At 46.5% G+C, this 20,897-nt stretch overlaps 2 protein-coding genes across 2 annotated transcripts in view; one reads left to right on the top strand and one right to left on the bottom strand.

The window, feature by feature from the left end:
• Window positions 1–20,079, bottom strand: part of Insyn2a (inhibitory synaptic factor 2A) — a 54,908-nt gene extending 34,829 nt beyond the window's left edge. The window contains exons 1-2 of the mRNA XM_052196515.1: window positions 19,899–20,079; window positions 208–1,372 (exon numbers count right to left, since the gene is read on the bottom strand). Coding sequence (XP_052052475.1) covers window positions 208–1,367 — 1,160 coding nt within the window. The 5' untranslated portion in view covers window positions 1,368–1,372; window positions 19,899–20,079. The remainder of the gene's footprint in view (window positions 1–207; window positions 1,373–19,898) is intronic.
• Dock1 (dedicator of cytokinesis 1) overlaps window positions 1–20,897 on the top strand; it is a 510,172-nt gene that overhangs the window by 251,855 nt on the left and 237,420 nt on the right. The gene's annotated exons all lie outside the window — the stretch shown is intronic.

Genomic DNA, 20,897 nt, shown 5'->3' with positions numbered 1-20,897 from the left:
AATAATAACCAACAAATGAATGTCAGGGGCGAGTGTGCCAGGAAGCCTGGCCTTTGACACACCTGTGACCCTTGTAACTCCCTAGCTCTTTAGACTGCAGCCCTGACCACTGGCATTAGATTCCTTAGGGACAGGACATCGGGGCTGCTGATGGCGGGCCTGCAAGTGGTGAGCCCGCAGGGAGGAAGACACAGGGGACATACATACCCTTCCCGATGGGCTTCCCCTTTCTCCAGCTCCTGAATAACTCCCAGCAGCACTTTGATGGTCTCCTGGCTAGAGCTGATTAAGTTCTCCATCACCTGCAGCTGGGCTTTGAGGTCTACCACCTCCGTGTGAGGCACAATTTGTTGGCGTTCTTCATCCCCTACCCCAGCTGTGGGGCTAGGCTGGTTCTGCAGGGGCTGCTGTTCGCTACATTCTGGGGACAGGCACTGCACTGGGGTTGAGCAGGCCACCGCAGAGCCTGTGGATGCCTGCAGCCCATTGAGATGGGCGGCTCGCCTCTGCTCTTCATCTGCAGGGCAGAGAGACCATTGGCTGGCAGCAGCAGAGTTTGACAAGCTGGGCTCAGGGGCCCTGGTACTGATGGCAGGCGGATACACAGTGGCAACCTCTGTTTTAAACACCCTTCCATGGGTGAGTGGAGTGGGTTCCTCCGAGTCCAGAGTGCCCCTGTCAAGCTTCGGTCTCCCCTGCAACCGGTGGCCAGGCTCCTCAGAGGGAGCGGGAGAGTTCTGCAAAAGAGCCTCGGGGTAGCCAAGCACATCTGGAGTCTTGCAGAGCTCCGCACAGTTGACCCCCGAAGGCTGCTCCAGTGCATTCACGTGCTCGTTGGAATGGAAAACCAATGCTGTGGTCTTGTGAATCCTTCCTGCACTGCAAGGCCGAGGGTCCTCCATGGGCCCTGCTTCACTCTTCTCTTTTGAATCTGCTAGAAACCCATTGTTCTGGCTTTTGAAGGCATCTGCAGCTGGCAGGCCTTTTAGACTGCCTTTCTTGCGGTCCAGCGGGAATGTCTGGTAACACTTGCGAAGGTCTGGTGAGGTCTGCACGCCGGTGCTCTTGGTGACATTGGGAATGGATCGGCGTGCAGGCACTGTCATATACTTACGATATGCCACCCTGCAGGACACAGCCTTGGCCTCTCGTTTCTCCCCCAGAGGTCCTGAGGACAACTGTGTGTCTCTCTGCTCATTCTGGGCCTCGCAGATATCCTTAAAGCGCACCTGCAGAGCTTTGTTTCGCTTTTTGATCTGCCGGTTAGGGTCCAGGGCGTATCTCATCTCCAGGGCCAGGCAGGCGGCGGGCTCCACTTCCTGCTCTGGTGTCGTGAGTATGCATCTGCCGGAGTCCTTGCTGACCATGGTGCCTGCATGCAGAGACAGCAACAGAGGCATCAGTGGGTCAGAAGCACACATGCAAACAAGGCCGAATGGACTTCCAGCCAAATCACAGCTGCCCGGCTTCCTAATTATTTTTAAACAGGTGAGGTCGGCCTTTATGTTAAGGAAAATCAGGCAGGCGGGGAGTTGCTGGCAGGCACAGCATGAGATGCTTCTCCATTATTAAAGCCTGCTTACTTTTTCCATGTGGGATACACTCGGTTTTCGTTTGATAGTAATGCTTGTTTCCCCATTAGACAAACCTGTTTTACTATATTCATCAAGCAGCCCAACGACTCTGCCGTGTTAGATTTGCAAATTATCTTTTCACATGTGTGTGTCTCTGCTCCGTAGGCAGATGGTTTACCAAATGCAACTTATTTAGGTTAAGATTTTACTACTTTTTTTTTTTGGAGGATAACGTGATTGATTAATCTATTACTGGAATCCAACAGTTTAACAGTTTTAAAGACTTAATGAATATTCTAAGTCCTAAGCATACAGACATACAAAGAGGGATGATGGCCTTGCAGGCAGGAGCTAGGGTCAGTCAACATGGACTCTATGGGGAGCCAACCATACTCCTGCACAGGGATATCTCTGGCGATAAGTCATAGTGGGGGGTATGGCTTCCAGAAACATCAGTCATGAACATACCGTGGGTTTCCGTGAGTCTACAAAAACAGCAATACCATAGCTTTTCTATGATTTCATGGAGAATGATATTTGGAAATTACTTTAAAATAAATTATTCATTCTAGAATCAAATTTTGTGTTTTGATCACAACCCCTGGAAGAAAAAAAAAGGACAACAATGGTATTTGTTCTAGCATTTAAAAGCTGAAAGAAAATAAAATCAGGAGGCTTTTTGTTAATCATGAAGATTCATCTTGGGCTGAGCTATTAAATGCAGCTAAAGAGATGCAGGTGGCCAATGATTCTCTGGGGAATACCAGGAGGGTAAGTGCCTTCCCTTTATTAGATAAGCAGATTCGCAGCTGCTTAATGCACACGGAAGAACTTTCTTGGGAGCTGCACTTGAAGCAAGAGGATACAGGGAAGTTGGTCCTGGCAGTGCAAACTTCTGATTCCAGCTATGTAGGAAGCTGAGGCAGGAAGATCACAAGTTCAAGACTCAGTTGGTTACCAAGTGAGTTCAAGGGCAGCCAGGACAGCTTAAGGACCTTTGTTTCAAAATAAAGCATTGTGATAGAGCGTTTTCATAGTATATATGAAGGCATGGGTTCAGTTCTGGGTTTGGCAAAGCAAAAGCAAACAGAAGACAGAGCTGAACATGCTGTTTGTGAAGTAGCTTTTGCCAGTCAGACTCCTGACAGTTGAGGATAAAGTTGTCCACTTGATGGATTTGGGTATATGGGAGGTTCTGGTGTTAGAGCCCAAGTATTCAGGGAGGCAAAGTCACAGAGATGAGCCAAGGTCTGTAAAAACTGGTTATCCAGCTCTGGATCAACAGAACTCAAGCTCTGGATGACACAGAGGCGCTGCCCAGGTAGTGATGGTGATGGTGGTGGTGGTGTAGGCAAGAACCTAGCCCAGAGACCCGGAGGAGACTCTTGGGATGCGCAGTGGAGATATTTGCAGAATGGCAAATGCAGATGAGGACAGGAATATGTGATGGATTTTTTTTTAAAGATCCTTTTACATCACACACACACACACACACACACACACACACACACCAGGCTGGCCTTGAACTCAGAGATCTGCCTGCCTCTGCCTCCCCAGTGCTGGGATTAAAGGTGTGCACCACCAGCCCTAGCCTGCAATGGATTTTTTAATTCTCCTTCCAGTGTCAACATTCCCATGGCACATAGGTATGGTGTGCCACCTGTTCAAGCTCACACAGCACGTGAAAAAGCCCAGGGAGATCCTGTCCCACCAAACTCTGAGTTTACACTGTTTCCAAGAGACCTACATATCCAACATCAAGGTCCAGTTCCTCTCCTGACATTAATCCTTAGGCAGTGCTCCAGGCTAGTAGGCATACTGGCTTGAGTAGGGAGAGGTAGAGAGAGAACCCACGCCCATGCCTTAGGGGTATTACATGACTTATCCCTTTTCTGGAGTGGGTTACACCTCTGCTACACTGATCTTTGCTACCTTACAAGACCACACAGATGTTTACAGCACAGAAGACTCAGGGGAAAATCCAATGACCAGTTCTTCATAATAATGCTAAAAACTAATGGGTAGCTATGTCTGGAGATTCCCTAAAATCATCTCTGCAGCCTCTGATTCTATAGACCAGGGTTACTCAGTGGCTGCTTTAGGGTTCCATCAGGAAGATGCCTTGCTAATGCCGGAACTCTCAGCAGCCTCAGCCAGCAGCAGCCCTGGCTTCTCCCGAACAGAAGAGAAACATGTCTTCCTCCTGGTGTGACAACTAGCAATGTTACCATGTGAGCTTCGCCACCACGACAACCCTGCATTAGTCTTTCCAACCATGAATTTCCAAGGCTTCTATAACACTGTACCAGAGTTATGTCCTCAGAATCAAGGTTTTCAAGAAGGTGCTGGGGATATCTGCGGGCCTCTGTAATCTGAAACTCAGCCTTCTGGACAGTTTTAGAGAGGAGGACTAGGAATAGAATGGACCAGAGACATGATAACATTAATTTCAAAGCTCATATATTGGAGGAGGGGATTATGCCTAGAGGGTGGGGCAGGGCAAGCCTGCCTGCAGAGATAATAGCTATCTCTCAGGGACACTTATCCCAATGGGTAAAAGGCACATACTCAAAAGAAGTTGATGTGGGCAAGAGCATTGGAAACTGGGGCCTTAATAAGAAAGTTAAATCCTAACCCTCATTGTTTTCTGCGTCTGTTCTTTGGCTCTGTTGCCATCTAGGTGTGTCAGAATGTATTGTGCCATCATTCTGAAGGAGACCTTCAGACTAGGGGAAATTTGAAAGAGAGAGCATTTTTACAAAAAAGCAATTTACTAGTAATTTTTCAGCCTTTTCCCTGCCAGTCCTGAAAAATGTGTGTCTGAGTAGGTTTGTCCTGCCTCACTATTCATCATCAAGATTTGCCAGGAACTGAACTGAAATAATTTTCTTACATCACTCCACTGGTTTGCTGAGTACTAGACCCGACCATCAGACTCATAAAACAAATCAGAGGAATTAATTGCTGGTAGTAAAAGCAAAATAGTAAAAAACAAAATTCTTGGCTCTTCCTGCTTTACAGAGTTGCTAAGTATGTAAAACACAATTCCCTTAGTAGTGAAAACCATTGTTAACTATTAAGTCCTTTTCTTTTAAAGGACAGTCCTGGGGGTTGACCCTAGAGCCTTGTGCCTGCTGGGCAGGTTTGAAGATTTAATTTATATTGTCTCTTTGGTTTACATGTATGTGTACAAAAAAGGTAGACAAAAAGGTTAGAGGCATTGGAACCCCCTGGGACAGGAGTTAAGAGGACTTTGGGAGCTGCCTGTCATACAGGCTGAGACTCAAGCTTGGGTCATCCGCAACATCAGTACCTACGCTTAACTGCTGAGCACCTCTCCAGAGTCTAGACCACATGCGTACAATTCTTTGTGCTAACAAATGCTGGCCTGTGCCTGTGCCTTTCCCTCCCATCTTCTCATTTGACCCTCAGGATACCCCTGCCTGCTGGCAATGCTCCCTTGCTAAGCTGGGACTATATGTTGAGATTCTGAAGGATACAGCACCCTGAGTCCCTTTGAATAATAGTCACCTAAGAACTACCCTAAGCAGAAATATCTGTCATTTGGAACCATGGACTTCAAAAAGTATCAGCTCAGCCAGGCACAGCAGCATGTCCCTGTAACTCCAGCATGCAGGAGCCAGGGGCAGGAGGATCACTGCAAGTTTAAGACCAGCCGGGTCTATTTAACAAGTTCCCGGCTAGCTGGTGATACTAAGGCCTTTTCTTAATAACAACAACAACAACAACAACAACAATAACAATAATAAAACATAGGACATCTGAAACATGGATCAGTCGCTCTCCTGCTATTCCAGTATTCTGTATTAGGTGTGGGCCATGGAAGACCTTCAGAGGTCCTGGAGCATGCCTGTCAGTGGTATACAAACTAAGGGTTGCTCTGAAGTTTGACTGTGAGACTTGAATAGTGTTTATAAAGTGGCTTCATTGGGTAAGTTACCCCACAGAGGTAGAGGTTTTGCTCCTTTGGGGGAATCTCTTATCTGGAGAGCAGTAGAAGTCCATCATTTATATTGGATTTCATGGGGAAATGCTATGGTAAGTGGCAGGCCATGGTTTGGCCTGCCTGGCACGGGTAGATCTAGATGCTGGGGAGCTGTGTAGAATACAAATGTCTTAATTACTCTCCCAAATTAAATTTCATAATCAAATATGAGTTGTAAATATATAAACCCTGTAGCTTTAGATTAGCAATGCTGTGTCATCCATCTCTGTACTGTTTTAAATTAATAGCATAGATTTTTAAAAAAATGTTCAGTTCAATTAGAAGGAGTAAGAAAGGGAAGTTATGAACATCCTAACAATAGGTAAACAGTCAAGTAAATGATGGTGTATGCTCACTCACTGTGACCATTAAAATAATAATTATAAGGACGGTTTAATATCTCCGCAAAACAGGAACTAATGTTAAGGGAAAGAAAATGGCCTCTCAAGTTTTGCTGGGTAGAAACAAAGCAAAGTGGTTGCTATTATACTAAAACATTGCCTTTAGGGAGAGTGTCTTTCCCATGGTGATTTGAAGTTGATAGTGGAGAAGGACACAATGCTGACACCATACTGTTCTACTTAAGCATTCTGTCAGCAGGCCTTTGTAAGCGTAAACCCTCTCAGAGAAACTCCCGGAAAGGATCAAGTTAGGGCACCAGCAGTCCCCAAAGGTCTTCTTTGATTACGCTGATAGAGAGCTGAATTTATAATAATAATTATAATAAATACTGTGTGTGTATACTTGTATGTCCAAGTGTATACCCACCACATAAATACTTGTATGTACACACATGCTCACACAGCTTGAGAGAATTAACAGACCATGCCAGTATTTATTACTGTGAAGAAGAATATTGCCACCGGTTTGAATTTATAATCAAATTGATTTGCCCTGAACTCTGGGATTAGAGTCTCCAGGAAGTCTGGGGTTTCATCAGCTGATGGGAAAGACTTGCTTCTATTCTGCCATCACCAAATGTCTCATACTTCCCAGGATTCATAGGTGTCCCTGTAATATGGTATGTGTGCCTTGACTGGTCCTCTGACAGGTGGGACTGCGTGGAAATTAACCTGCCTTGGGGTCTTCCATCACTGTGCATAACCTAAACGCCAGCAAGCCATCCCATGAGCGTAGAGAGGAACTACAGGACAGTGCTGGCTTCCCAGTGGCTCTCCTGCAGTTGAGGCACCTTGGAGCCAGAGATGCTGGCTGCAGTTCAAGATTAATTGGGTCAACATTTTATTCCATATGCTTTGGGAACGCCTGTGCATTAGGCTCCTAGGAGTGGAGAAAAGGGGGAAGCTGTTCTTCAACATGGATCTTCCCAGTGGGGAAGGGAGGTAGGATCTCTCTCACTCTGTGCAGGGAAAGCTTTAATGTGGAAACCCGGTTTACAGTCCTGAACCTCTCTTCCCTTGAGGCAGAGATCGCTGTATAGATGCTGGCCAGCATGGGCTGGTTTAATGTAACACACGGAGAGGCTTTGTTCCCAGACCGTCGTCGTTCCCTCTTCAGAGGCCACAGCTTTGAGTGAAAAGGGATGACTCTAAGTACATTCAGATGCCTTTCCAGGGTGCACGGTAAATAAGGAGCCTATGTCAGGGACAGCAACCTGGCTGGTGGGAGGAAATCAGGGAAGACACATCCAGCTTCTGTTCTTTTGGTTCTCTCTCGCCTCCCCACTCTGTCTTTCTCTCTGTGTGTCTCTCTGTCCCTCCTTCCCTCCCTCCCTCCCTTCCTAAGCTGGCTTTGAATTTGCCATATGTATCTTAGGGTAACCTTGAATCCTTTCTCTGGTGCTGGGATTATAGGTATAAGCCATTTTGCCTAGTTCATGTGATGCTGGGAATTGATTCCAGTGTGTTGGGCATATAAGGCAAGCCATACACCAGCTAAATACATTTGCTGCCTCTCTTATTGAATAGAAGGTTGAAAGGTAACTTGGGCCATTATGCACTGATGGCTTTCTTGTTTAGCATTGGGGTGTAGGGTTTGTTTTTGCTTTTGATAGAAGGCAGACTTTGAGCAGAATAAAACCTGTCTGAAGTGGGGCTCTGATCTGCTCTTATCTGTGTCATTGGAATACATAGCTCACCAAGTAAAAGCCTTGTGAAATGTCATCACCAACCGTATGGACCCTTGCTGGCATGCTTAGACACTGTTCTGTTCATAGTGAGTGGGCAGAAAGTCATGAGTTCTGTGCTTCATCTAGGCATAAACACTTGGCTTTGGTGAGAACAGTGGTTTTCAACCTGTGGGTCACAACCTCTTTTGAGGTCACAGGGGCCACCTAAGACTATGAGAAAATATTATTCATCACAGTAGCAAAATCAGAGTTATGAAGTGGCCACGAAAATAATTTTATGTTTAGGGCTCATCGCTACATGAGGAACTGTATTAAAGAGTCACAGCGTTAGGGAGATTGAGAGACATGATGAAGAACAGCTTCTCCACTTCTCCACTTCCCCCACTCTTTAGAAGAAGCTTTCCTCTTCACTGGCATTCTACTGAAGAATGCTTTGCTTACCCATGATCCAAACAGAATCTGAGTTAGTATTAAGGTATCAGCAGAATTGTGTGATGTTTGTGAAAAATCAGCTGGGAACCCTGCCTTCTCCAAATGGGGTATTATGTTGATCAACAGACAACACCCCACCCCACCCCACTCTGCTCCCACTGCATTTGCAACAGCCAGCTTGTCAATAAAGTGGCCTAAGAGTTAGGTAGACCAGGTTCTGACTCTGCAACCCAAGTTCAATAAGCTTTGGAAAAGGAACCCTTCTTCCTATCTCCACACCTCCCCCATGGGCATGCCAGTCAGAGAGAAGTTGAGATGTCAGGTGGTTGTTCTGAATGCTGCTCATGGGCAAGGTTCACTGCTACAGCAGGTAGCCTCCTTTCCCTGTGTCGGTTCCAGGTAGTGAAGAGCTCATCAGATAGCCTCCTGGAGCTCCTCAGAGGCTGGATTGTAAAAGCTAGTGCAACAGTAAAGAGGTGGCCTCTCGTTCTTAGATCTTATGGGTTTCTTCTTATAAAAATATGTACATGTGTACTGGGATGGACTTGGAGAGTCCATTGCCTTTAATTGTATTGAATCCAAACTTTTTTGAAGATGGTGTGTGTGTGTGTGTGTGTGTGTGTGTGTGTGTGTGTGTGTGTGGTATCATCCCATGGGCCTGTGTGGAGGGCAAAGGTTGATGTTCAGATGTTTTCTAAGTTTTTCTTCTCTCTTACTTTTTCCTAGACAGTGTTTCTCACTGAGTCTGGATTGGCTGGCCAGCCAGACCAAGATCTGCCTACCTCACCTTAAACAGGGCTTGATTTACAGACAAGTACTGCCACACCTAAAATACAACCCACAGGTGCAAGGGCATCACAACTCATATCTTCCATGTTCTGTGTCTACACACATGTGCTCTACCCAGTGATTACTGGTTAAATTTTAACTCATTTAACATGTTTCCACTCATGATTTATCTGAACTTTAAACCGGAATACAGACTTTTCCTTCCTTTGCTTCAAAGTGCCTCCTGTGAGCAGAAGATTCCCCACTCCATTTCACTATCACCTCAGGATAGCACACAGGGACATGCAGGGCAGGACTTCCTTGCAGAAGTAACCATTGCATACAAGAGAAGTCATTTAGAATTGGAGATACAATCTGTCTTTCTGAAGTCCACACAGGCCTCTCTCTCTTAGCCTCAAAAGGATCTCCACCTCTCCACGTCTGTATTCTCCTTGGTTTGGACAGGGTGTTGAATAGGTCTGGGTTCACAGCAGTGGCAGCTAAGCCAAGAAGAAAGAGCCATGAGTGCTTCTTATAATCGGCTTCTATTTATAAGCTGATTGCTGAATGCAGAGAAAATGTCCTGCCCCAGGATTGTGTGTGGATGGCCCATTGGCTATACAGAGCTAGTAGTATATGTGAGACCTAGCCAGCCCTCATAGTCTTTGTTGACCAAGGTCTAATGTGGAGAGATATCCTGATTTGAATTCTGAAGGCCTTCTGGCTTATAGGCTACAAATGATAGGGGTTGCTTTAATCTGGCAGAATTCACAATATAAAGCAGGGGAGCCTTCTTCCTTCCTCTGAAGCTGATGGCACTGAAGGGTGACCTCAGGAATTACTCACTGCCCTGGAGATTGTTTTGTCAGTTTAAACAAGACTTAAGGGCTGGGAAGATGGCTCAGCTGGTGAAGTGCTTTCAAGGGCCTGAGTTTGATCCTTACAACAAATGTAAAAACCCAGAAGTGGTGTGTGGGTTTCTAATCCCAGCACTGGGGAAGTGGAGACAAGTGGGCACAGGGACTGCCTATCCTAATAGATGAGCTCCAGGCCCGTTAGAAACCACATCTCAGAAAACAAAGTGGTTGGGCCTGAGGATGACCTCTTGCATTAACATGCACACATTTGGATGTTTGCTTTTACTTATAGTATAGCTGATCCTAGAAACACACATGTATGTGCATACACACACACACACACACACACACACACACACACACACACACACATTTTAAGTTAGGCAGGGAAAGTATACACAGCTAATTGCTTGGAATATGGAAAACTAAAGGACTACTCTGACCAGACTGACTGACAGGTATACATTGCAGGTCTGCAAAGGACAAAGTTTCAGTGTTAAGAATATGGGTGCAAGCTGGGCATGGTGTCCCTGGGGAGTCAGAGGCAGGCAGATCTCTTGCATTCTCAGATAGCTTAGGTTGCAAAGAGAAATCCTCTCTCAAACAAACAAACAAACAAACAAATAGAAAAGGAAAGTAGAGTGTCTGGCAGTTGGGAAGAAAGAATAGAGAAATTGGAAGTAGAGAATACCTTTTAGACTGTGCCACCTCAATAGTTGTTATAGGTTGTTTTTTTTGTTTGTTTGTTTTTGTTTCTTTTTTCATTAAAACAAATCTCATCTGCCATGAATCCTGGTGTAACTATTTCTTCTAGTCTATACAGGTTAGCCAGATCTTCATTTCCTTTCTTGACCAGCAGTGACCATTAACTTCATCTTTTTTATTCACATTAAAGTCCAGGCGCTACTTTCCAACATGAGACTGTAGGCATTCCTCTCACACTCTGTCTTCCACATTGAAGGTATGTTGTCCTTGTGCGCATCAACCTTAGCAGTGTCTCTGCAGCCCTGGGCAGGCCCTGTAGTGCTTCTTGACAGGAGGTTAAGTGTGCTCCATCTTCAACCTAGAAATTCACCTGCCATGCTTGCTTCAGCTGCACTTGCACTAAGACAACGGGTCTCAGAGGCAGCCTCTGCACCTAGCTTGCAGAGGTCCAAAGCCCCACCTCCCACTTGGATTGCTGTACCATCTTCCGGCAATCTCTACTGCTAACAGTATGATCGCCTCAACTCAATGCTGCCTATCGAAAAATTACCTCCTACTGATATCTATGTTTCTTTGTTATTGCTTCTCCAGTTGACTTCCTTTCCATACAGTTCCCCTCCTCATCTTAGTCTTTGAGCCTTTCCCAAAGCCTACCTTCCATTTTAGCTTCCCATCTCTGCCCTTGGGGGCTCTAAGGAAACCTGCCTCTCTCTCAGCAAAGTCCAGTCGAGCAGCAAGTCTTGTTTTCTTTAAAGCCTTCTTTACTATTTCCTACCCTGTTCCTCTTACATCTTGTCAAGAATCCCCAACACTGAAATTCTAACATTCCTACACCATCCTGAGAACGCACTGTGGTCCTCCTTACTGCACACCTTTCCTTCCCTTTGCTCACATTCCAGGGCTGTGCCACATCTACCACTCAAGGTTCACTGCTTTTAGATGGCACAGATCGTGTCTTCCTTCTGGCAATCTCAGCTATCCGCATGCCCAAGGTAACCAGGTACCCTGCAGGGTGCTTGGTACTTGTAAAACAGTGAGACATAATCCTTAGCAGTGTGGTGGTACTAGGGGCTAGTTGCTGAGAGTGTTCATGGGTTTGTGGGCAATTGCACTTGAGAGCATGCAGGAAGCAGCCTAGTGTGCTTTCTCCTAAACTTAAGTTTCTGGGCAAAGCCCCAGTAAAGGATGTCTGATGTCCCTGCCCTGTGCCCTGCCATCCTTCAGTACTTGCTGATTGATTTGAATATACATATACATCATCTCTGGAGCAGAGGCCCTCTCTATGATCTAGTCAAGGAGCTGTAGGATGAGTGTGCAATATTAGTGATTTCCAAGGATTCTGTCTGCATTCCCAGGGGAATCTTGGCTGTATAATAAAGGTTGGGCAAGAATAAGAGAAAGAACAGGTTTTCATTAAGTTTGAAGAAACCACTACCTGGAGTTATGCAACATCCATCCGCCCCCACTGATGCAAGAGAAAGAGATGGCGTGCATACTCACAAGAATAAGGAGATGACCTACTAATGGGGCAAGTTTTGTGTATAATTGTGATGCAGAACAGGGACTTGATGACATATTGCTTGCAGACATTTGACTTGCTAACAGTATATTTTCCCCCAATGATTACTATGATGTAGTAGTTACCAAATAAATTAAGAATTTAATTCCCACATCTCAATGGCTCCAACTCAAATACAAATTTCAGAGCATAGCATCTTTCATAATCCTGTGCATTAACCAGCTATAGAGGAGATACTGCTGGCCTTTGAGGGGGAGCAACATTGTAGGGCCCAAAATGCAACAGTAGACCTTGGTACCCAGAGACACATCAAGGTCTCAATAAAATCACATTCATATTCCATACCCTGAATGTGACCCATGGATGTATGTTTTTACTCACTAAGTACCGTGGGTCCTTAGGACTCTATCATTTCCCTTTGCTATTATATACTAAGATGAATGTGGGGATGGCAGGCTATAAAGAAGGACAAAGAGTAAGGGGTGGAAAGACACACTGGTGGACAGAGACAGGGACATACTGACAGGAAGGAGCACTCCTTAATGATGGGTGGTTGAACTATGATATATATCTTGTTTGCTTTGCATTTGAGGGAGGCATGGGTAGCCTTGAGGCCCACTGTCAGGTTTTTGTCAGCTGATTAGAGTTGCTTCAATCCTTTCTCCACCCAGAATGGAATTTGACACTTGATTCCAGAATAGAACCAAGGCCAGGCAGGCAACTGGGGTATACAGCTCTCCACATACAGACAGCTCAAGTGTCCATCTAATGGACAGACCAAAGTGATGGTTCTGAGTTTGCCTTCATTTCAGACCTCCATGGTATTTTACAAAGATCATGGCAAGAAGAGAGAGAACAATAGAGGAAGATTGTGTGGCCCCTGAGCACATGGCAGGAGTGAGCAGGACTGATGGTAGCAGGAGTCTGTGAGGGAGGTCTCCCTGCAGATGCAGGAACGCAGGAGAAATACAGATCTCACCAAGTCCTTCAGGGACCCTGATCCTTCCCTGTTGCCTTTCTTGAAACTTTGAAAGAGACCTGAGTATTGATGAGGTGGATGTGTGTGTGTGTGTCTTTAAAGGAAGTTGTCTGGCTTGGCATGGGAGAAAAACCTGATGAAGACTGTCCTCCCCCACAGAAGGATAAAAGTATGTCTTTTCCTTGAGGGCTGAAGCCTGGGCTTGCTCTCGGCAATGGCACACTGTAGGTTAGGAGGGAAGTGTTAGAAAAGAAATATGAGACCATATATTCACCTCCCACCTAGCCTGGTAAATAAATGTCTAGAGGGTGGAGACTGGGAGATATTATGTATTTTTAAACTCTTCTGACCATTATATATAAGTTGGATTTTGTTTTGCTTTTTTGTTTTTGAGGCAAGAACTCATTATATAGCTTTGGCTGTCCTGGAATTTGTTTTGATTGACTAGGCTGGTCTTGAACCTAACAGAGATCCACTTGCCTGAAAATTCTCAGGGCACCACAGTTCTTGGCTTTCTCAGATCATTCTGATAGTGCAGTTATGAAGATATGCCACTAGCTTGGGCCTTTTGTTATTTTTCTTCCCCAGTGCCTTCATTTCTTCTACTTCTTTTTTTAATTTTTTATTTATTATTTAATGTGTGTGTCTGTGTTAGCACTTGATCACACCACATGAGGTGTCAACCCTGCTAAGTAAGACTGGGTCATATTTGCACAGACTGGCGATGTCATCACTCTGCATAACCCTGGATAAATTTGCCACATCAGTGATTCTAATAGACACAGTAAGTGGAGATGCACTCAGAGGAGAGTTAATGTAATACATGTGAGGGGGCATGCAAATACCAGAACTAAAATGAGTTAAATGAAGGCACAAATTATTGTAGTGAAGTCATAGAACCAACAACCACTATTCAAACAGCCACATATGACAGCTGGCTGGGAGAAGTCTTAACCCTGACTTCCTGAAGTGAAATGGAAGCAAGGGCTTAAAGTAAGAAGCTGGTAGCCTCGAAGTTTCCAACTCTCCATGCTTTCATCCCCAGCATGCCAGCATCTCTTTGGGCACTGAATCCTGGATATAGGGTTCTAGCTGTGGGAATCTCCAGTCCATCATCAGTGGAATGTAGCCATTTGTGTTGCAGAAGATAGGGGAGAGAGGAAGGGAATCTATCTGGAGTACCTTCTACAGACTTTTAAAACCACAGTGATAAATCCATGGGTCTGGGACAGAGAACAAGGAAGTTGGTGTCACAATGTCAAACTGAAATGTGAGGTTCCAGGTACAGAGGCAGATAGATACTGGGTATCTCAGCCTGGCCAGGTGAACTCTCCAAGTTGGTAGAACGCTAATAAAAAGTCCCATGGACTTGAAAAGTCAGCTCTTGGGTGTGGGAGCTTTCTTCTACATAAAGGCAGGGAGTTGTGCTCTCTCTTCCCCTGGTTTGTTTCTCAAGGTTAGTCAGTTCAAAGGCATTCTTCCTTTAAAAACTCAGTCTCTACCCAAGTGAATATTTTAACAAAGACTCTCCTGATTGTGACCTGGGCTGAGGAAACCCAGCCCCTTAGCTCTCTGTTTCTTTCTTTTCTAAACAAGGCATAGGACCAATTGTCTTTCCTTTTATCACCTTTTTATCATGATGTTGTGTGATTTAAAAAAAAAAAAAAAAAAAAAAAAAAGGCTAGAAGAGTTGCTTCCAGCCAGGATTCCCTGGATTTCCAGCAAAGTTACTGACTAGGATTACTGTTAATGGCCTCATTAAATATTCATTGAGCACCTGTTACTTGATAGTAAGTACAGTGTTTCTTCCTTTAAGGAGGATCTCTTTTGAGTAGTGAGTCACCAAGTCCATCCCCTCCTTTCTTCCCTCTTTGAAAGCATTCTTGATGCTTTTGGTTAGAAGAACTGACTTAAAACAAACAAACAAGCAAACAAACAACCCTTCTTCTCCTTTCAAGTAGTATCTCCAGCTCAGACTCAGACTCATATTCTAGGTAATTATCATGTTTCCCCGTGCTGGCTCCCAACCTTATGTTTCTGTTAGAACCACTCGCCCCCCCTGGGTCGAATGCCAATCTGTCCTCCACCAGGTGCCATGTCGCAAGGATTCCACTGTTGAAGATTTCTGTCATAGCCGCCTGCCTCTTTATCCAGCCTCAGTGCTACCAGCCACCATTTGCCCTAGTCAATTCTCACCTATCTTACCTTCTCAGCTGGGCTCTGGTTCCTTTTCTCTGGCTTCTGTCTCTATATCAACACTTCATCTTCTCATAACATACACTCTTGTTGCAAGCATCCCATGAGGCCCACCTTGCCCTTCTGGTTCTTTCTCAAAATGGCTTCAACCTGTGATGCTGAAACCCAAACCTTTGCCAAATGTCACTTCTCATTCTTGCCTGACATTCTTGATGTCTCTTCTTCTCCGTGCAACATCACTTGGCTAGAGCCCTAGGTGTCTACATGCTGGGCCCAGCATCCTCTCACACCCTGACCCTTGAAGTCAGCAGTCAAGGTGTCACGCTGCAGCCTCCCACCCTAATTTTCTCAAGCGAATGGAGACATGTTTGCCACATCCTGGTTACCTTTTCTCTGTTTGCTGGACCCAATTTCCTTGTACACCTTTGCTCCAGCCTTGAAAATCTCCTCCTCCTTGGTCCTGTCTGCCATCTGCTTTTCTATCTACCTTGCCTATGTCCACCCCTTTCTAAGAGTCTGGTCTTTATAGTTCCAGCCAATTTCCAAAATTGCTAAAAACATTAGAAAAATAAGCAGATCTCAGGAAGCAAACTGCCGATTCTGTGAGCTGTCTAAAATCTAACTGCTGAAAACGGGTGGAAGAGATTTTAAAAAGGGACAGTTGAGCATTTTAGGACAGTCCCCAAGAACAATGTATATGGAAACCCTGTTACTTGATGACATAGACTAGAAACACAGAAGTCGCAATGGGTCTGCTAGTCCTCAAAGAGTTTCCTTTACTCTGCAGCTGATAGAAAGGCCACAGCATCAGCCTGCCCTGTTGCTTCTTGGGGTTACTGAAGTGGAGAGAAATCAACCTTCATTTGCAAAGCTGTTTGTGATGTGTTCCGCATTTCTAGGCTTTCTCTCCCACCCCTCCTAGTCCGAAGTTTGCTGCTTTCATTTTTTGCCCTAGGCTAGATTGTCAAAGATCGAACTGGAATTTTCCATAGTAATTCCAATGTAAACTTTAAGGAGCCTTCTGACTTACTGTTAATATCACTGTCTTTTGTTGTTTCTTCAATGGTTAAAATTGTGGAATTTCTGTGAATGCCCACTCTGTGGATGAGTTTCTCTCTCGTTGTTTCTCTCTCAGTCCTCCTAATCCCAGGATGATGTGGCCACTGGATAGATCTATGAATATGCAGTGCTTTAAACTATTAGCTCCATACTCTGCAAAAGCAATATCCAAATGATTACTGCAGAGAGAATTCTTCCCAAATCCCTTTGAAGCGGAATAATCTTCAAGAGGTTTACAGAGTGATTTGGAAACACAACTCTTTGTCTCCTAATTCTACTTTCTCTATATTCAAGTTCATTTTTCTCCCATTCCTAGCTGGAACTGAGTCTCCAGTTCAAGCTGAATATCTTTATGTTGTTTTCCTTATGTTGTTTATATCTTGTTCCTCATACTGATGACTTAGGATCCAGGTGACTGAGGACCACAAGGAGATGTCTCTGAAGTTCTGCTGTTTCTTAATCTGAGGCTAGGATCATGGTTGCCTGGAGATACCTCCCTGCCTTCTACCTTCAGGGACTGAAACAGTTACATCCCCAGACATGGTTGAGAGGTTCAAACCTACACCCTCTATGCCCTAGTATTCAACATCATTCAAACAACTTGTTTATGTGAATTTGCTAGAGCCATACAAATCTGTAAGTCATTCAAATTTGTATTCTGTCCACAAGGCATAAGATAAATACTTTAAGTGAACTGATTAAAGGTCATGATATTTAACTGTATTAACATAAAGATAGATTAATTTAACTTTGGATAAAGGCTTCTCCAGACATCTTGGCACTTCATGGAGATAGGTGTGTTGTCATGTCATACCAATCATATTAAATTTTGCTTTAAAATATTGAAGCCACTCCATAATGCCATGAAATATTAAAATCAAATATGAAGATTCCACATCATAAATTATGTCAGCTAATTTTGGGTTGGAGAACGCAGTTCTCTGGAGTTACAAAGGGTTCAGGGCCATGAACGCAGCTGTTGAGTTTCCAAAGGAGCTGTGGAAAACAGTCCTTCTTGTGTCTGGGAGTCCTATGGCCTTTCATTCCCTGGAGGATGTGAGATACCTCCATTCTGTATAACTGGTATGATGCCCCAGATGATTTGTTAACAGCTTCTCTGCTGTGCATCAGCTTGGGTGTCTGGTGGGTTGGGCTAGAATGTTAGAATTAAGGCCTTTGGCGACTCCATTACTGCCCTTCTGCAGCAAGACCTGTCCTGAGAACTGCCTCATGGCCCTATGCCTCCAATCATTTCTGAACCTTATTCCCTGAGAAGTAGCCCGATCAACACAAGTACTCTCCTTCTACAAGGGAGTCCAATAGCTGTCTCTCTCAGTGAGGCAGCCATGCAGTGGAGCAAACTGGAGGATACAAATATGGATAAGTACCTAGCCTCTCACGGGATAGCCTGGTTTCTGTATTTTCTGTGAACTCCCCTGTGGATGGCTTTGGTCCTTGGAGATGTGTGCCTGTCTTGCATAGGCCTTTCTGTTATTTATGTAGTTCTTAAATTTTTATCTATAAAAGGAAAGTAAAAGTCATTTTGCCTCTTCATGGGGCACAATAACTGACAGCAGAGGCACTCTCTCTATGGTAAACTGAGGTAACAGGATGACTGGATTTTCATTGAGCCTCCTGAAGGCTCATGTGGAGCATTCTAGCGCTTGCCTTATTAGCCTGCTTCTTAACCACTAGTTATGTTTCTCAATGGAATAATGGACCTGATTTATTTCAAAGCCCCAGTGTCTTAATCACGATAATAAAATAGAAAGTCACAGCAACTGTTGTCATTTTAAGACATGCTTTGCTTCTCAAGGACATCCTGTCTTTAAAGAGAGGTCTTTGCATCAGATTAATAAAAATTAAATTGAAGCACCACCTTTTTTAAGAAAAAGAATTTAATGAAGAAAACAAAACTCCATAGCTCACATAATTGATGCCAAGTCCTGCTAGGCTATACTAGGCTTCTTCCCTACCAAATTCAACGCTGATAAACCCATCCTGGAGCGCAGTACCCTCTCTCTAGACAGTAAATGCGGACAGTAAATTAATATCTGGGAAGGAGGCAGACGGCAAGACTTCCATTTTTTTTCCTCTTTGAGCTGTTTTGTGCACGTTTCCTAATCGTGCTTGCAAAAAAAAAATTGCAAAGATAAATATGAACTTTGAAAAGTAACATTCAACAGGATGTGAGTGTAAGAAATAGCACGCCATGAATAGTAAAACCCAGCCTGTTCCGCCTCTGCGGAGTGCAATGATTACTGTCTGTTCAGCCTTTACCGTCAGCTTCCTAAGGCAGTATCCTTATTAATGAACTACTTGTGTGTGGGGTGATGCAGCTTTTATGATCTGAATGGTATTTTTTAATCAGGTCCCTAGCCCTGTAACCTTGATCAAGCCCTGATCGGGCTGTGAAAAAGTCCCCCCCTCCCAGTCATTTTCTAAGAGGAAAAACCTTCAAGCTACTGACCTCAACCCTGCACTACCCCTTGCCTTGGCGCTCTGAAATGATCCTGTAGGTTCTCAGCCAAGGCTGGGCTTGCCCAAAGTTCCTTCCCACTCTTGCCAGTTTCACCTCGGGATGCTTAGGCAGAATTTCAGCACCCAAGCAGACAAGGTCAAATTAAACTGCTTCTCCTGCCTCTTCTATCTAGCTCCTGAGTCCAGCAGGGCAGCCAGTCCCCCAGCCCCAGGCCTGCACCAAGAGAGGGGAAGAGACCCGAGCCCTGATCTGCAGAGAGTAAAAGGCACCCATTTTCCTTCCTTATTTACTCCAGGGGTGCCTCTCCTCCCCCACTTCTGGCATCGCTTTATCACTGGCTCCATCTCCTTGTGGCATATTTTCAGGGTAGTAGAATGTTGAGGTCACAGGGAGAGACTCTTTCTTTTTCAAGCAGCAGAGATGCCAGCCCGGAACTCTGAGCATGAACAAGCAAGATGCAGAGTCTTGCTCTTGACTTTGGGCTCTAGTCTCTGCCCCTGCTTGGGGCTGGCCCGGGTTCGCTCCTCTTCCATGCCCTCGCTAGCTCCCTAGGATCTGCAGCATTGGTTGGTTTCCCACGCTTGTGCAGGTCAGGCATGTGCACCCAGAAGCTCAGCGGGTGCAGACCCCAGCTCAAAGAAGGTGCCTATACCAATAACCAAGAGAGGAGACCAGCATTTCACGTGGGCATTTTTGCCTTCTCTCCTGCTTCGGTCTTTGCTCAATGGCAAGGCAGCAGGGCCCCTTGCTCAGACTTATTCCCCACCCCACCCCCCCATGTCCCTGAAGTTAATCAGCTGTACTGTACTTGGCAGTTCGCTTTAGTTTGGATAATACTTTCAAAACCTCGAACGTTCCAGGGAGATGGTCGTCCCCAGAGCCCCCCCCCCCCTCCCGCCCAGTTCTGCCTGGCCAAGGATGTCCTGTGCTCACAAGGCTGTGGCGTTTGTCTAGAATAGACATCACATTCCCGCTCCTCCAAGACTATAGCCAAAGTTGCCAGATGCCCCTGGGCGACTAGGTCCTGCCAGATGCAGTTGCGTAACCTCGCCCCCCATCCCTGTCGCTGCCCGCCACCGGGTCTACACTGGGCAACACCCGCTGTCCTGGACGCAGGCGAAGCCAGTTTAGGGGCTAGTGCGTGCGCAAGAGCCAGGGTCTGCGCCCATCTGCCAGCGGTCAAGTACAGAGGGCTTGGGGTGCAGGAGGAGGACATGCTGGGTTCCTCTTACCTTTGGCTGCTTACTGATAAGTGGAGGTCGGTGCAGCGCCTGGCTCGGGCATGTCTTGCAGCGGACCCTGGCAAGGCACGGAGCACTCGGGGCAGAGCATCCACGGCAAGGATCGCCGGGCTCGCGCTGAAGGAGGCTCGGCTCCGGGGACTTGGCCAGCTGCGTGCCCGCCGCCCGCCCCCTCCACTGCTACGGGCCCGGCCCGCCCGGCCCGCCCGGCCCCCGCGCCGCAGCTCGAGTCCCTTCGGCTCCTGCTCAGCGACGCGCACGGGGAGGCAGTGGCTCGGCCGGCTCCGGGGACGCCCGCGCGCTCGCCCGATCGCGGCGCGGCGGAGCCAGCCACAGCCACCCGGCTCTGTGCTCCTCAGATGTCCTCATTTACTGCAATTGTCTTCAGCGAGATCCGGGAGCCGGTGCCGGGAGGAGGGGGCGGAGACGGGAAGGGAGCGGGAGGAGAGTCCTGGCCGAGGATCCAGGTCCCGGCTACTCTATGGAGCCGAGCGGCCAGAGGACTGTAGAGAGGGCACCCGGAGCTGCGCGCCAGTCGCCTGTGCGCTCGCCTACCACTAAGGCGGGCGGAGCCCCGGGGCCCGTGGGGCGGGGGTGGGGCGGGGGCGGGCCAGGCCGCGTGCGTGGGGCGGGGGCCGGGCGCGTGAAGGAGCCCCTCTAGCCAGAGCCTGATCGTGGGCAAGAGGAGGAGGAGGAGAAGGAGGAGGTGCTGGAAGCAACCGCTGGCTGCTGCCTGTGCGCGGAGCTCCTCAGCCACATCCTAGGGTTTCTGAGCTGCAGGCGGCGCTGCGAGGTCCCTGGAACTTGTTGAGTCTACCCAGGAGCCACCCAGGCGGGCGCGGGGACCCTCTTGATCTCTTCTTCGGGAGTGGGGCTGTCTATAGGGAACCCTGCTTGATGGCTTTCTGTGGTGTCAACCAAACTACCCCTGCTGGGTAGTTAATATCCTAAATGGGAGTGGACATCAGGGCAAGGCGTCTGCCCCCTCAC

This window comes from Apodemus sylvaticus, chromosome 1, assembly GCF_947179515.1.
Source record: "Apodemus sylvaticus chromosome 1, mApoSyl1.1, whole genome shotgun sequence".
Taxonomy (NCBI): Eukaryota; Metazoa; Chordata; class Mammalia; order Rodentia; family Muridae; genus Apodemus; species Apodemus sylvaticus.
Note: the sequence above shows the minus strand (reverse complement) of the source record. Positions and strands in the feature narration are given on the sequence as shown.